The sequence below is a fragment of the Phocoena sinus genome, chromosome 1, assembly GCF_008692025.1.
Source record: "Phocoena sinus isolate mPhoSin1 chromosome 1, mPhoSin1.pri, whole genome shotgun sequence".
NCBI lineage: Eukaryota > Metazoa > Chordata > Mammalia > Artiodactyla > Phocoenidae > Phocoena > Phocoena sinus.
The window spans coordinates 126879626-126896916 of record NC_045763.1 but is presented as its reverse complement, the minus strand read 5'-3'; the positions used below and the strand labels follow the sequence as shown (position 1 = coordinate 126896916).

The 17291-nt window shown below is 36.1% G+C and overlaps 1 protein-coding gene across 6 annotated transcripts in view; it reads right to left on the bottom strand.

Moving 5' to 3' along the window:
• C1H1orf112 (chromosome 1 C1orf112 homolog) overlaps positions 1–17291 on the bottom strand; it is a 48344-nt gene that overhangs the window by 12578 nt on the left and 18475 nt on the right. For 4 of the 6 annotated variants that reach the window (XM_032623189.1, XM_032623159.1, XM_032623170.1 and 1 more), the window contains exons 9-17: positions 16732–16812; positions 14709–14773; positions 11319–11467; positions 10596–10725; positions 9301–9487; positions 8367–8449; positions 7961–8012; positions 6265–6354; positions 1397–1582 (exon numbers count right to left, since the gene is read on the bottom strand). In XM_032623189.1, coding sequence (XP_032479080.1) covers positions 1397–1582; positions 6265–6354; positions 7961–8012; positions 8367–8449; positions 9301–9487; positions 10596–10725; positions 11319–11467; positions 14709–14773; positions 16732–16812 — 1023 coding nt within the window. Of the gene's footprint in view, positions 1–1396; positions 1583–3257; positions 6355–7960; positions 8013–8366; positions 8450–9300; positions 9508–10595; positions 10726–11318; positions 11468–14708; positions 14774–16731; positions 16813–17291 lie in introns of those variants that run through there. The other 2 variants (XR_004348521.1, XR_004348522.1) reach the window with 2 other exon arrangements.

Sequence of the window (17291 nt, the reverse complement as noted above, 5' to 3'; positions counted from 1 at the left end):
ATTTTTACATTATGTACTTCGCAGTCTTTTAAAGTTACCAGATTATTGTTGCTGCTGTTCTATAAACTTTAAAATTTTTCAGCAACACTGCATTCAATAAACAAATATAGTACCTAAGTACACTATCTAGAATTTGAAACTAAAGACAATTTTCCCTGGATTCGCTCTTATCTATATATCACCTCTCTCTGGCCAGGAATGGGGTTGGTTTGGGCATGGTTAACAATCAGTAACCTTGCCTTTCATCCATTATACGTCAAACAACCACACTTAATTTTATGTAATTACCATACAGCTTTTAATTTATGAGTTACTTATTTCCTTTTACAAGTAAGCATGTTAAGTGACCTGCTGAACTAAAGTTTTGGTCATAGAGCAAAAATCTGCTGAATTTTAGAAAATAGGTGCTTTTATTTTATCTAATACAAAAGACTTTTTGTCTTTACTATAGAAATCTGTGCACAATAACTGCAACATCTGAACAAGTTCACCTACTCCTAACTAGGTAATTAATACTTTTCCCAAAATAAAGGCACATAAAAATTTATATTCCCTTTCAATGTATGTAAATGCTTTAAATTATCCTGATGATATGGTCAAGTGCCATCATGTAACAGAGTATCAGAACATTTACACTCATTATAGAAATATAAGTCCTGAGAAAACCCTGAACTCATAATTTAAAACTGCAAATAGGTCCTCATCCCCTTGAATGCCCTGTCTTCATCCTTGCTTGATTCTTCTCTACTTATCACAAACCGATATATAATATATATTATGAATATATATATTTATTACTTCTCTGTCCACAGCTAAGCTAGAATGTAAGTCCATGAGAGCAGGAATTTTTGTTTTGTTCCCTGATATATCTCCAATGCCTAAAACAGAGTTTGACACATATGAGCATTCAAAATATGAATGAATGAATCAAAGAATGAGCAAATAAACACTTAACTACATGTACTATATTCAGTTTTTTAAATTGTATTTTTCTTTACTTACAGATGAATTTCTTTTTTATTCCATTATTTTAAGAGGGAGCATTCTAAATAGAAAGGTACATAAAAGCTCTGAAGAGGTTTGCGTAAAATGAGGGTTGTACATCAAATAGAAGACTCATGTCTGCCTAATCCAGAGATATGTCAGCAAAAATACTACAAATAAAGTATTTCATAATGTGTTTCATGTTGTTCCAATGTGTCTTGAGCTACGGACACTCTCCCCCCCTAACATTTACATCAATCAAGATAATAGTAGTTTCTCAAAGACTTGTACAATGTAGAAATCTGAACCTCTTGCTAGATTCTAACCTGTCTGTCTTTTTAACAATACATCCCCAGTAACTGAGCTTAATAAACAGCTACTGAATGAATCAAGGGCATCAAAATTATCTTACCAGAGACTCAAGTTCTCCCAACGTGCGACTGCTGCTTAGCCACTTCCTGCACTGTGCAGTGCCTGATCTGCTGACCTCAAGTGCAGTTTGTTTCCTAAGCTCAGCAGGTAATGCCTGAAAGGAAATATATTGCCACAGAAGCAGATTTTCTGCTTCTTTTGGGGAAAATTTCTGGATAAACTCCACCTGAAACAAATTGTTAAAGAAACAAAAGTAACATAAAACAGTCTAGTGAATGGATACACCAAAGCTAAGTATTAGCTTCCATATTTAATATTTTTTAAAAGTTCTTAACTGAATAGCAGTATCACAAGGTACCAGACCAAGGTAGCTTAAATGAACACACATTTTAGCCGTTATTCTTGTTGCTGCATTTGTTTCCAAAATGAAAAACACAGGTTAAGTGGAGCACAATATAAATACATTAAGAAATGTTAAATAATGTATTTCATTATTAGTCACATCAGCTATTTTACATGCTCCTACCCAATAATTCTATTTTTTCCTAAGAATTTGTATACTCATCACCTTGCACAGCTCAATCAAAAGTAATATTCCCAAATATGCCAATGAGATTGATTTAGCCAACTTTTGTGGCTTACTACTCAGCTGATTATCATAGAGAACTTAAAGAAGCAAAGGTCATAGGTTCAGTTTTCCAATGGGCTAGCCACCAGCTCTGTTCTACTTTAGACAACATATGAAACTCATTCACAAGTGTTCAGGATAGTATGGTTGGCAAATCCATTCTACCACTGAAATAATTCAAAGTGCTTGCCAGTTTAATAGGAAAACAGAACTGTTTTAAAACGTGTTGTCAACAGACTAGATAAAAATGGAAAACAAAAGTTCTAAAAAAAAAGAGTTAAAATATTAAATTAGTTTCTGGTGGAAAAACAGCAAAAACTGGTGCACTTACTAATTTAGGTATACTCTAACTAGGAATATTAATGTAACTTTTTAGAAGAATAATTCACTTTACAATCCAAACTCGTTGAATGAAATTTTTCCTATATCAAAAATGAAAAAAAAACCCACTATATTAAATTTGACTGAGAAACTCTTCTACGTTATATATTTGAATTTTCTTTTGTTTAGAGAAAATATTTAGCTAAAATATTTAGTCAAAACAAGGGAAAAGTCATGTGGCTATCTTTTGGGATAGCTGATAAAGCCAGAAAAATGGATCCCTTCATGAGCTATGTGTCTATTATAATAAGCAGCTTTATTCATGAAACCAAACTGCTCCAGGAAAGCCAAGAGAATTGTGCCAACTAATAAACACCTGTTCAGACAAGACCTTTCTTTGTAATAATGAAGTCCAGTGAGTGACTGAGTTCCATTCCCAAAATAGAACTATAAATAATAACATTCTGGACAATATTAAAGGGTAGGTGTTGCCAAGATTTGTTACATACAAAGACTGATTGATTGATTTACTATTCTGAGTTTGAAATCCTTGGCCTCAACACAATTTCCAAGATTTAAAACTGCGAGTGCTGACAGTTTACAAGGAATGAAGCATAAGGGGATGATGCGCAGAGCATTATGACTTCCCTCCTTAACACTAAGAGAAAAAATACACCAGTGGGCTTAAAATGCAAATATATAAAGTAATCTTTCCTTTACATAAATACGGTAGAACAACTAATGTGCTTAAATCAGGTATATTATATCCCTTCCCCTCAGGTAACCTCCTGGTACTTTTCCTTGTTTCTCTAAAACAGGAATATTGTTAATTTCACACACTAAAAGAACAATAGGCTATGCAGTAATTACTCCCCATATTGAAACAGTGGATACATCTTAATCACCTTATATACTTGCATTCCCCCCCCAAATTATTATCTATCACAGACACCATACTTTTTTAAAGTAAAACACCACTATACTGAGATTAACTATTTTCATTTATGTTAATGCTGCATCATAGATCCAAAATCTGGGATTTTATTTCACTATCTAAAAAGAGACCATCTTGTATGCAAAAGAATAATTATTTCCAGCTTCACTGCCTGCCTCTCCTTTTCCCCTAGCACGTGCTCTCTCACCTTTGCTCTCTATTCCTGCCCACTCCCTCCCAGTTCACCCTTCCTTTAGCACGAATCTCAAATGCCACCATCTTCAACAGCTTCGCCATTCCTACCTGTTCCCACACCACACGTCCCCAATAAACACCCAACAAAACCTGATTTGCACCTCAGTCTTGACACTCATCACATACTACCTTTTATTATGAGTGTTTTTATAAATTTATAATTTCTACTAGGTTATATGTTCCTTGAGATGTCATGATACAGTGCAGTGGAGTCCAAGTTTTTTAAGCAACAAAACACTATTAAAAATTTGTTAGCAAGCTTTGTATGTCTAAATAAAAGCAGATTTCCTAGGGTAAAAGGGAGTAAGGAGGCAGAGTCAACAGCCCACAAACAGAGGAGGCCCCTGAAGTAGCTGCATGAAGACTGAAAAGAATACTGGAGCTGTGGAAAGAGCACAGATTTGCGAGCAAGACAGATCTGATCGGAATCCCAGCTCAGTCATTTATTATGTTTGAGTTTGGGGTAGTTCTTTAATTTCCCTGAGTTATTATTTCTTCATCTGTAAAATGGACATAATATCATCATCTATCCCACAAGGCTGATGTAAGGACTAAAAGAATTGAAGTGCCTAGTACAAAGCCTGGTCCATATTTCAGTCTCAAAAAATACAGGTTTCCTCCCTGACTACTTTAAGAAGAGGGATCAAGTCTTAAGAGAAAAGGAAAAAGAGCTGAGCATGACAGAAGAACTAACACTTGTTAAATGCTCACTTGATGTATAATATATATATATTCTCTATCTCCTCTGGTCTCACAACTGCCATCTGAGTAACAGTATTTCAATTTTAGGATTAACTAACTCTCCCAAGGACTCTCAGAACAGGGATTCAAATTCAGGTTTGTCCCTTAATTTTTAGTACAGTAACTTGACCACAGCAGGAAAAATCAGTATTTGATAACTGAAGGAAAAAATTAAAAGTAACCGCTCATTTATCTATAACTTACATATCTGATAGCTGCAATTATTTGGAAAAATTTAGAAAACTGAGGAGTATGTAAGAGATCTCTAAACATAGAGTTTATCTATAACAAAGCTTCTAAAACTCAGGGCTAATTCATTCTGAGTTGTATTATCCTAAAAATTAAAATTTCACAACCCTGGGAAAAGGATCTTATTCCCATTTTGTAAGTGAGAAAACTGAGGATCTCTTCCAGACCCCACTTCTTCAGGAAGGGCCTCCCAGTTAACAGGGCTTCTAGGAAGAACAGTGTACTGGAAACCAGGAGTAAGACATTTGATAGAGGAGAGAAACATATTAAAATTCTAAGAGATCTGGAGCAGACAACTCTTGAGGAGTTTTGGAGGGAAGAACAGCAACCCTAACATGTTTTCTAGAGGGCTGTGAGGTGGGCCTGGTATGCTTTTTGCCTTGGAGACACCGGTAAGGAAGAGAGCTAGGAGGTCAGCTAGGGGTTCTTCTGGTGCCTGGCCAACCTCTCTCAGGCAGGAAAGCAGGCATGGGCTTGGGGTAAACACTCTAGTCAGAAATAACTCCCAGCATTTATTGAGCATCCTCTAAGCCTGGTACTATGCTAAGTGTTTTGTATATATTATCTCTAAGTCCTTACAAAATTTTTCAAAATGGTTACACGTATCTGTCACTTTGTAGACAGGGAAACAGTTTCAGATAGGATGACTTGCCAAGGCACCAAGGCCTGTAACCCCCTTCACTAACCCAGTGTTTCCCCAGCTTGTATCTATGTCAGAATCATGTAGGAATTTAATAATAACAATAACAAGAAGTTAAAGAGCCTCACCTCACAGCCACCACTCTATACCCACTCCATTCACAGGTTTAGGTCCCAGAACCTGTATTTTTTAAAAAGCTCCCAAAGGAGCTCCAAACTGACTAGTCCAAGGGACTATGCAAGGCTACACAGGTTCCTGTACCTGTACAATCTCCTCTGTCACAGCAGAGTTTGTTTTCCTCACAGTAGCAGACAACTAAGGCTCATCATACTTTGTTTTCCCCAAAAAGTTCAACTTAGTTACTTAAAAAAAAAAAAGGTATCATTATCATTAAGAGCATAATTAATATTCTAGTTCTTCAAAATAAGTTAAAAGGGGCAGAGGATATAGAACCACTTCAAGTATCTTCAATTTATGAGAAACAAGGAGAAAGAAGACAGAATTACCAATAGAATGATTATCTGTAACTTGCAGCAAAGACATTAATAAGGACTCTCTCCTTGACCAAACTTAAGTCAGGCTTTTCTTAGCCCTCCTCTCAAGTAGCCTTTGACCTCCAGCTTGTGTCCATCTTTTTTGGGCCTGCATCATCCAATTTTAGCAAGAATCCTGCTAAGTCAATTTAGAAAAAATCCCTCACCCTTGGTATCTGATCATCCTGGTCTGTGTTCAGCAAGAATCCTGTCAAGCCAGAATCACCCCCTGACTCCTGATGCTTCTTCTTAGTAATTTTTATCCACTGGCCCCCACCCTGCTCCTTGATTATAGATCCGCACTAGTTTATGCTGTATTCAGAAATAAGCCCAGTTCTACACTGAAGTCTCTTTGCTCCTATTGCAACAGCTCTGAATAAAATCTGTTTTTATCACTTTAACTACTGTATAGCTCTGGCTTTTCTTTAACATCAAAATCTAAACACACCTAAAACCAATAACCAAAGCAATGAAGACATTAAAAATTTATGTTCAGATCATGTCAGCATTTAAATGTAGAACAAATGGGGGTCAAAAAGCCTTCCAAAGTATCTGGATCCAGTTCTCCTCAGGTGTGCAAAGACAGTGACGCAGATGGTATCCTTGCCTGCTGGGGTGGGGTCATGAAGAAGAAGAGGCGCCTCAATAGTACTGATAGGCTGGTGAGCTGATGACATTCTCCGGGGCAAGATTTTATCTGGGAAAGGCAGGAGAGAGAGGAGAGATTGACTGACTTAAAAGCATAGCTTTTACAAGCTTTTATATGCCAAAATATTAACAGCAGCTCTTTCTGGGAAATAACCTGGGTAATTTTAATTTTTAACTTGGAGCTTTTCTTTATTTAATTTTTTCCCTTTCATGAACCTAGATTACTTTTATAATGAGAAAACAATTTTGATATTACTTAAAAACAATACTTTGGAATTTCTATTTCTAATTACCATTTTGATTATTACTTGATATGTTAATTCCCCTGCTCAAAGATAATTCATGGAATTGTTTTAGATCTAAGCACAGAAGTGCAGAGGTAAATCTCTATAAGATGGAAGCTTCATTAAAAGATTTTATAAATTCCTATCATAATGTACTAGGAGAGCTTTTATTTAAAGTAGATACAATACACAAAACTTAAAAAACACTCTTTGTTTTGTGCAAGATGTACTGAGGATTTAGTAAAGTAGGTAAGTGCTCCAGACCATTAGCCATGGAGATACAGATGTCAGGCTGTCTGGTTATCATACAACTCACTGGATTTAGTCTACAATATCCTTATAAGGTAAACCAAGAAATATATGACACAATGACTCTACTAAAAGACAAAAGACACATGGACCCACATAAGATCTTTATCAAAGACCAGGGACAAAAAAAACCAAGCAGGTCATGACCATCTTATATAGAACATAAACATCTTGGAATTTAAAAGCAAAAAAAGACCAACATTGAAAAGATTAACATAAGTTGTCATTAAATAATTTTCTCTTTGTATCCATTCACAAAGCATCACTTTTTTTTTTTAATTTTTACTGGAGTATAGTTGCTTTGCATTGTTGTGTTAGTTTCTACTGTACAGCAAAGTGATTCAGCTATACGTATACGTATATCCTGTCTTTTTTGGATTTCCTTCCCATTTAGGTCACCACAAAGCTGAGTAGGGTTCCCTGTGCTATACAGTAGATTCTCATTAGTTATCTATTTTAAACATAGTATCAAGTGTATATATGTCAATCCCCATCTCCTAATTCATCCCACTCCCCCCTTCCCCACCCCCACCTTGGTATCCATATGTTTGTTCTCTACGTCTGTGCTTTTACTTCTGCACAAAGCATTACTTCTTTTCCCAAAAGGCATCGATCACTATCACATTTAGTCCCTCTCAGAAAGAGATACAACAAAATCAAGAGTCAGACTGTAAGTCAGTTCAGAGAGGGGGATTGGGGGGAGAGAGAGAGAGAGAGAAACGGGGGAAGGAGACAGTAAGAAGAACTCTTGGTCATCAACATTAAAGCTAACTCCTATTTTCTACTTTACATTCGATTTTAAATTTATCCTCAATCAACCTAGTCTTTCTTTCCCAGAACAATCAATGAAACTCCATAAAATTTTGAAAATATGAGACAATTTCCCCAGTGCTACACTCTTTCTAGTATATCTTTCTCAAAGCATCAGCATTAATGAAGAGCAAAGAAACTGTCAAAACAATTTACCATGCTATTTCTCCTTTTGATATTCACTTTAAGATATCATATCCTCAAAGGAAGTGCAAGGAAAGTGAGTGTTTTAGGCCTTATAATTCTACTCACCAGATGAGCCACTATGGTGACATGGTGGGCACAGAGTTCAGCAGTCCCATATCTATGATTTAAAGAGAAAGCAATCTTCATACAATTATTTATACAATTATTCAGAAAAGCAAGGAGATGACTTCCATAAAGCACTAAATATTCTAAACTGCAGTTATTCCATGGCCAAGGAATATCATAATATACAAAACTACCTAAGCAATAGGTTCTTTGACTTGAACCAAAGAAAGGAAAGAGGGAATTCAGTCTCTAATTTAGTGTTATGATATGAAATCAAACCATTTTGGGGGGCTGTTAAAGGATTATCAAGACAGAATTTTTCTATAAACTTACAAGTATAAAGTCATTTACTGTCAATCACTACTATAAATCAATCCAAACTCTAAAAAAAGTAAGTACGTTGTACCGAGCAAGGAAGCACCATGCGTCCATAGCTAGCAAAGAGGTGATCATATTAGCACTAAGCACAGCATTCAACAGAGCAGTGTCCTAATGAAAAACAAAAAGCTATGATAAATTATCATTAATATTACATTTCTCAAAATAAAACAACAAAATACTATCACAATCCAAAAAACAACAGATCCTCAGTAGGAAAGCTCGACTTTCTAGTATCTGAAAGAAGCTATGTTGCCATTCCCTCAACATTTATTGAGCACTTACTACATGTTAAGCATTGTGCTGAGCTACAGAGATTCAAAAGTGGTTTTCAGTGTGGTAACTCAATCACAAGGCTCCACAGAAATTCTCTATGTAGGCTGAAATTTTTAAAACAATATATACAATACACACGCCTATACTTTTGTTTCTGCCTTAAACCATTCAAATATGATATTTAATATGTGCTGAATATTAGCCATTGTATAATATCTTAAATGATACTGATCCTTAAGTAAATTCTAAGAATGTTTTTCCTAAAATTTTATCAACATCTTTTCTAATCCAATTACACTAAAAAAAAAAAAATCCACATTAAGCCTAGGATCGATCTATAGGAGACTTGGTACTACATACCATTTACTTCTTTTCTTTTTATGAAACTGAATTAGGTGAAATCCTACCCATTTTTCCTCTTCTCACTGTCTTTCCATACCTTCCCACCCAAAATGTTTCCTCAAATATTTTAGCTAAATATTACATCTGAATACTATAGGACTCTAGGATTACCATTTCCTAGGAGCCAGCTGAATTAAAGGGTAAAATGTGCAAGCTGAGGGAATGACATTCAAAAATAAATACACATTTACTACCCCACACTTTCTTCTATATCTGAATCACAATTTCAATGAAAAGAAAGCAAAAGTGTAATCTCAGCTTAGCCCAGCAAGTAACAAACTTACCAGTTCAGGGAACAGTGAGGGATGAAGGGAAGCAATAAATGTACACAGATGAACACAAACATGCTGATATAAGGTGACAGCAACCTCAGTTTGCCCTTTACTCTTTACTTCCTGTACATGAACAGGTAGAGACAGTTCACCAGAACACTGCTCAAAACTGCAGAAAATGGCTTTGAGTAGAGACACCCTGCAGGGAAATTGAGAACACTGAACCCAAGATTATTAACATTTAACAATTAGCAGGTGTAATAATATGCCATACAGAGGTTTATCTTAGTTAGCAAAGCCAAATGTCTCAAGATGTATATATCAACAACAGTTTCCAATATGTGTGAATATGTATCCGTAAAAATAAAATACAGTTAGAGAAATCCCTTAAAGGAGAAGAATTTTCATATATATCTTTTATCATTTACCAAGTGTTTATCATAATACAGAACTATAGAAAGTCTAAGACAAAATTCATCAAGGAACTTGAAACTTAAATAGCTAAGCTAGGTATCATATATAAAATAGAAATTAGGTATTATCATTCAGATAGGGAGGGGTTATTTTAAGATTTAAATGATTTAAGAATTCTCATAGAGGATTTAGATAACAAATTAAAAACAGGCAAACTATAATAGGTAAAGAAGACAAAGCCTGAGTATAAGGTAGACAGGAATCACCAGTCTGACAGGAGCAAGGTATATGTATAGAAAATGAGTGACATGATAAGGAGCAAAAGTAGATGATGAAAACAGAATGGGTGGGTTTTAAATGCAAAGCTGGGGAGCTGGGATATTATGCTTTAGTTACTGAGCAGGAGAATAGGAAGCTCAGAGCTGGGGTGTAAGGAGACTACCTGGTAGTGGTACACAGGATGCCACTAAAGGATAGGATAAAAAACTAGAGTACAACAATAACCCAGGACGTAAGAAACTAGAGCCTGGTGTTGGCAAGGAAGAGGAATACAAGTGAAATTTCCCAGGAAATAACTTATAGTATCTAAGCGCTCTATTTAACAGACCTCATTTTTAAATGTTACTAACTACATCTAGTCTGCTACACTCAATGTTTATAACACTATTAGCAATACCTTCTAAAAGAGTGAACAAAATTAAATTATTTTCCGTGCCTATCATAGATTTATGTATTTTATATTTTTATTAAGTAGCAATATGCATGAGGTCTACACAGTAACTATTAATTAGAATATGTGACATAACAAAGAACTTAATTTCAAGGTCACTGCAAACAAATAGGGCATTCTAAACCATTGTAATGTGATTGGATATCAACAACACGTTTAATACCTGGTTGTAGCTTCTGAGACCTGGGTCTCTGTGCACCACAGGGTCTGCACGTCCTCAGGCTGAGAGGGCAGCTCATCCATGATGACAACCAGCAGTAGACACTGTGGAAACTGTAGTTCACATGGCAGCTCTTAAGGTGGTAAAATTAAGTTACAACAAATTAGTAAACACATACTCTACATACTTTCAGCAGAAATCTGATTGTAACATATAAAAAAATTAGAGGCATAATTTTTAAAAAGCAGAACTATGTTCCAAGAAAAAAAGTAGAAGTAATTTTAAATAAAATTTTTAAAACTTAAAAAAAGGATGACTGGGACTTCCCTGGTGGTGCAGTGGTTAAGAATCCTCCTGCCAATGCAGGGGACACGGGTTCGAGCCCTGGTCCGGGAAGACCCCACATGCCGTGGAGCAACTAAGCCTGTGCACCACAACTACTGAGCCTGTGCTCTAGAGCTCGTGAGCCACAACTACTGAGCCCATGTGCCACAACTACTGAGCCTGTGCATCCTAGAACCCGTGAGAAACCTGCACACCACAATGAAGAGCAGACCCTGCTCAACGCGACTAGAGAAAGCCTGTGCACACCAATGAAGACCCAATGCAGCCAAAAATTAAATAAATAAAGAAACAGGATTAACTGTATGAGAGAAAATTACCCTGTCTCTAACATGTAATAATTAATAAGAGATGATTTAACACTAAATCTGTTTTGAAATTTACCCAATTCACTGTCCAAAACCACTTCCACGAAAGGTTGGAATTTGAGAAGCTGACTGACAAGTGGATCCAGTGTGACCAGGAAAGCACCTGCTATTTCCTCCTGTTGTGCTTTAGAAATCCCAGCAGCATACAGGCTTGGAGGAAACTTACTGGGAAGGAAGGGAAAAAAACTCATTCATTAATAATTATTTTCAAATTTTAGGTAGAGGTAAGTACTGTTTTTCTTCCAGCAGTGAAAATATATTTAAAAATTAAGTAGCATGTGTTTTATAAAACAAAATTCAAAGTACTGAACTGATATCATAATTCTATGAAGAACCTCTGAACTAAATAACATGGCTATAATTCTATAAAATTAAGTTTATAATCTTAAAGAAAATGCTGGTATGGTTTTGATGCATTTTAATACATTGTTCACAATGATATTCTTAAAAAATACTGTAAAAATATGAATCAAATAACTAGTAAAAACATATGTAAAAAAGATATTTCTGATAAATTCTGGGGTAATTACTTCTATTGAAAGTTATTTTAAAATAGGTAAAATGCTGAATTTACTATGAATTTAATGCTCAGTTTCTCAGAAGCAAGAGTTTTATAAGAACAAACTGTATACTAACACTGAAGGGAGATGCAAAGAATTTCATGGAAAATGTCTCAGTAACTGAGGTTTAAACTAAACTTCGATCAAAACCTATGTGAGGGCTTCCCTGGTGGCACAGTGTTTGAAAGTCTGCCTGCCGATGCTGGGGATGCGGGTTCGTGCCCCGGTCCGGGAAGATCCCACATGCCGCAGAGCGGCTGGGCCCGTGAGCCGTGGCCGTTGAGCCTGCACGTCCGGAGCCTGTGCTCCACAAGGGGAGAGGCCACAGCAGTGAGAGGCCTGCATACCGCAAAAAAAAGAAAAAAAAACCTATGTGAAATAAGATATGTATTCAGTATTTTTTGCCATGTTATTTTAACTGTGGCAAACTTGATAGTACATGAGAAAACCCTGTCTAGCAGGGAATGACAGCATTTAAAAGGAAGCAATTAATATAAACACTTGAGGCCTTTGTAGTGTGATGGAAGAAGCACCAGTCTGTCAATTACTAGTTATGTGACTTTGGTTCATTCATTCGACCTCTCTGAGCCTCACTTTCTTCACTTGTAACACTGATTCAGAGTTGTGAGGACTAAATTATAAGTGAAATCATAAGGTGAAAGACATATAAAATACAACAAAAGTAAGGAAACTCCACAGATTTGAACTACAGCTACTGAACATCAAAGCAAGTGTGTGTTTTTCAATCAAATGATACATTTTTAAATTAATTTATTTGACAAATATTTATAAAGTGCCTATGTATATGCCATGTACCTTTCTAGGAGCGTGTGATAGAGTAGTAAACAGAATATACAAAGTTACTGCCTTTACCAAGTGTACACTCTAATGAAGGGGAGAAGTTAACAAGTAAGTGAGTAAGTAAATACACAATATAGTAGATGTTAATAAGTGCTAAGGTGGACAGGAAATTCCATTGAATTTCTATTTGAAATTCTATTGAATTGTTTGAATGTGGGTCATTTGAGAGTTTGTGCAGAGAAGTCACATGATCTAATTTATGTTTTATCACTCACTTCGGCTACCGTATGGAGAACAGACCAGAGCAAGGCAAGGGTGGAAACAGAGACAGTAGATACGATGTTCTTTTGCAAAAATGCAGGCAAGAAAATAATAGTGGATGAGATTGAATGGTAGCCGTTTAAGTGGTGAGAAGTGGCTGGATTCTCTTTATATACAGGGCATATACATATTTATACTGAAGGTGATACTGACAGAATTTGCTGATGGACTAGATGAGGGGTATGAGAGCAAGACAAACATCAAAGATGACAGGAAGGTTTTCTGACCTGATCAATATGAAGAACCAAATTACCACTTAAACTGAAATGAGGAAGCGACAAGAGGAGCAGATTTTGGGGGTTGGGGAGTGGCGGATAGATGAAATGGGTTGGAATCAGGATTTTGGTTTGCGTCAATTTAATTACACATGTCCTGACTGGCAGTTAGACATTAAAGGGGAGAGACATAAATTTAAAGTCTTGAGACTAAATGACCATAGAGGAGAGAAGAGGCCTGAAGACGGAGTGCTGGGCACACCCAACTTAAAGTAGCTGGAGAGATGAGGAGGAACCTGCTGAGGAGAGGTGTCTTGGAAGCCAACAGAAGAAAGAGTCCAAATGAAAGGGTTAAGTGCTGCCGACAGGTTACATAAGATGAAGCCTAAAACTGCCCACTAGATGTAGCAACATGGAGTCACTGATGACCTTGACAAGAGCTGTTTTGATGAAGTAGTGGAATAGAAAGCCTGACGGGAGTAGCTTCGAAAAAGAAATTAGAGACAGTGGTAAAGACAACTCTTTCTAAACACATGCAGAAAAATGGGAAGGTGTTTATTTGGAGGAGGATGTAGAGTCGAGAGATTTTGTTTTATATTGTTCTTAAGATGGGAAAAATAACAGCATGTTGGTATACTCATGAGAATGACTGAGAAAGCAGGGAACACTGATGATGCAAGTGGGAAAAGAAACAACTTCTAAAGTAAGGTCCCTGAGCATGTGAGAGAGGGTGAAATCCAATGAATGAATAGACGCTGGCCTTAGATAGGCACACAGACAGTTCACTCATGGGACAAGCAAATATATGGGCCTAGATACAGATAGAATAGTTGATATGTCAGAAGGAGAATATGGAAGCTCTCTTTCAATTGCTTCCACTTTTCTCAGGGACACACACAGTGAGGACATTAATTGACAATTAGAAATGGGGAGGTGGTGCTGGAGATTTAGGATGTTTGAAGAGAGGTATGAAAAGTCTGGGAGACTAAATGGATTAAGGAAGTATAAGAGGGTTGCTGATGAATGAGCTGACAGAGTCTTTTAGTGTCAAATCAAGGGCTCTTCTGAGGTTACTATCAATTTTAGATGTCATTTAGCCCTCATCTAAATTGACACCCTTTCTGTAACTCACTTTTTTTCTGGGATGGATTTAACTACTACTTGAATTAAATCTCACAGAAGTAAAACAAAAATTAAGAAAGATAAAAAACGGTATGCTGATACAAAATGTATGCACGTATATATAACCTCTTTTTTTTCCTTTGGTATTTATCATACCAATATTCATCACTTGGATATAAAGTACTAGTTAAGAATATAAAGATAAGTAAAACTCATACGGAACCTATTCCTTAAAAGCTTCCATTAATTTTAAGCAAGCAGACAAAAATTCACTAAAACATTAAGAAAAAATTACTGTGATATTTTATTTTTAAATGATATACATTAATGTTTGCATGGCTCATATGGCTCTATTACATTTTAATGGTCATATAGCAGTCTTCTTACCTGTGTACCTGAAGATAAAGCTGGTGCAATGTACAGCAAGAATCAGACAGGAAAGGAAGAAATTCCTAAAAATAAAGGAACTCTATTCACTCTTTATACACAATGTGCTTTGCTAGAATAGATCCTCTCATCAAAGACATGCAAAATAAAATAAAATCCCAGATGTGCTACATAGGGAAAAAAATTTTCTTGGATGAGAATAAAAAAGGGGATGAGGCTAAAAGCACCTAAAATTCTTTACTGTTAAAACTATCAACGCAACCACAATTAGGAACTATCATTTACTGAGTATCTCCAAATGCTCAGTAGACGTGTAGTGACTTTACGTACATTATTTTAGTCCTCTCAAAAATATTATGACATATTACTGCCCCCATTTTATAGACTAGAAAGCTGAAGCTAAGGTATCAAGCAACCTGAGACACATAGCTAAAAACCAGTAGGGCTGGGATTCAAGTACAGTTGTGACTGCTCTAGCCATTATGGTTATGCTATCTCTTAGAATGTCAAAGAAATAGTTTTAATTGTATTATATGATATAGAAAACAAGCTGATAGTTAATTATTTAAAAAATTTAAATTCCCCTGAAAGAAAAGAATTGATTTAAAAATGGAATGATTAGGCACAATTTTGCCTCCTAACAACTCCGGCAAATATCAGATGGGTAACTGCTCAACAAGTGCCACTGGCGCCAGGACCCTCCCACCCTGTACCTCTGCCACTGAAATACACACCCTGCGAGCTGTAGGGAACCCGGTGTTAGAGCAGCCAACCACGGTAAGTGGTAGTGGCCCTGAAGGATGAACTCGGACAGCACACCAACAAGGATGGTAATGTGTCAGTAGTCAGTGAGCCTGCCATGGAATTCTGACTAATAAACAGTCATCAGAGATCCTTATCTTTTCCTCAGAAAGGAGGAAGACAAGGTCAAAAACAAATTCGACATGGACAATAGTTTTCTTCTTTTAGTTACAAATATTTATTCCTATTGGTATTTCTTTCACTGGCTGCTGTAAGTATTCTCTCCTTTTCTTTCCAAATAATCTCCCTTGACACCTTATCTATTCTATTCATATATCTTCAATAATCACTATGCTATCCTGATGAGTCCCAAATAGACAGGTCTTCTTAAAATTGTCGTAAGTTTGAACATTTAAACTTTAACAACCTAATTTAGAAATATGGTAGAAATAATTTATAAACAGTATTTAAAGGCAAATTGAATTATCTTCCGAAAAGTGATCTGTGCTTATAGAAATAATTTTGTTTATGCTTACAGAAATAAATTTTTCAGAAAACTGAATAAAACTAGTAACAATATGGACTTCCCTGATGGCGCACTGGTTAAGAATCTGCCTGCCAATGCAGGGGACACAGGTTCAAGCCCTGGTCCAGAAAGATTCCACATGCCGCAGAGCAACTAAGCCTGTGTGCCTGTGCTCTACAGCCCACAAGCCACAACTACTGAGCCCGTGAGCTACAACTACTGAGCCCACGTGCCACTGACAACTACTGAAGCTTGTGCACCCTAGAGCCCACGTGTCACAACTACTGAGCCCATGAGCCGCAACTACTGAAGCCCGCGCACTCTAGGGTCTGTGTGACGCAACTACTGAGCCTGTGTGCTGCAACTGCTGAAGCCGACATGCCTAGAGCCTGTGCTCCGCAACAAGAGAAGCCACCGCAATGAGAAGCCCATGCACTGCAACAAAGAGTAGCCCCTGCTCGCCGCAACTAGAGGAAGCCCACGCGCAGCAATAAAGACCCAATGCAGCCAAAAATAATAAATAAATCTTCAAAAAAAATCTTAAAAAACAAATCAGTAACAATATGATGGTAGCAACTTAAATAACAGATGCTCAATATTTAACAATTAACAATATAAAACCAAAAATCCTACAAAATATAATCTTGACTAAATAACTTCAAAAGATTGTTTTGGGCAGGAATGATAAAAACAGGATAACTTACAATGTATTGTAGATTTCACATTCACGCATTATTAAAAAAAAATAAGCCTTACCTTAGTATAGTGCAAAAGGGAGTTGGCAAAGAAACGACACAATTTGAGTGTTTTCTGAAATAATTTGCAGTCAGTATTATCCTGTTCCAAAAAAAGGAAATAAGAAAGCATAATGAATAGGAAAAGAATATGAAATTAGCTAAACTTGTAAATGAGACAATATTTTCTAAAAAGATCTCTTAATAAACAGAGTGTAAACATTTTCCATAAAAAAGTAATTCTCTGAGTTGTTATAAGCAATACAAACACACACCAAATGATAAAATATGTCAAAAAATTAAACTCTACATCACTGAAAAGAAATCTTAATCTATAACAGCAAAAGAGGTGATCATTTTTGATTGATCTGAAAGTGAAAGAAACTTTTAATACCTTATTGTTCTTTGCTATATGGGGATCAGTAGCTGGTCAAAAGAAAAAGGTCTTACAAACAAATAAAAGAATGAGATATAAAAGAAAACAGGTAAGACATGAGAAGGCAGTTCACAGAAAATATAAATTTCCAATAAACTAAAATTGAAAAATTCTAAATTACAGCCTAATTACATATCTTTTGAAGG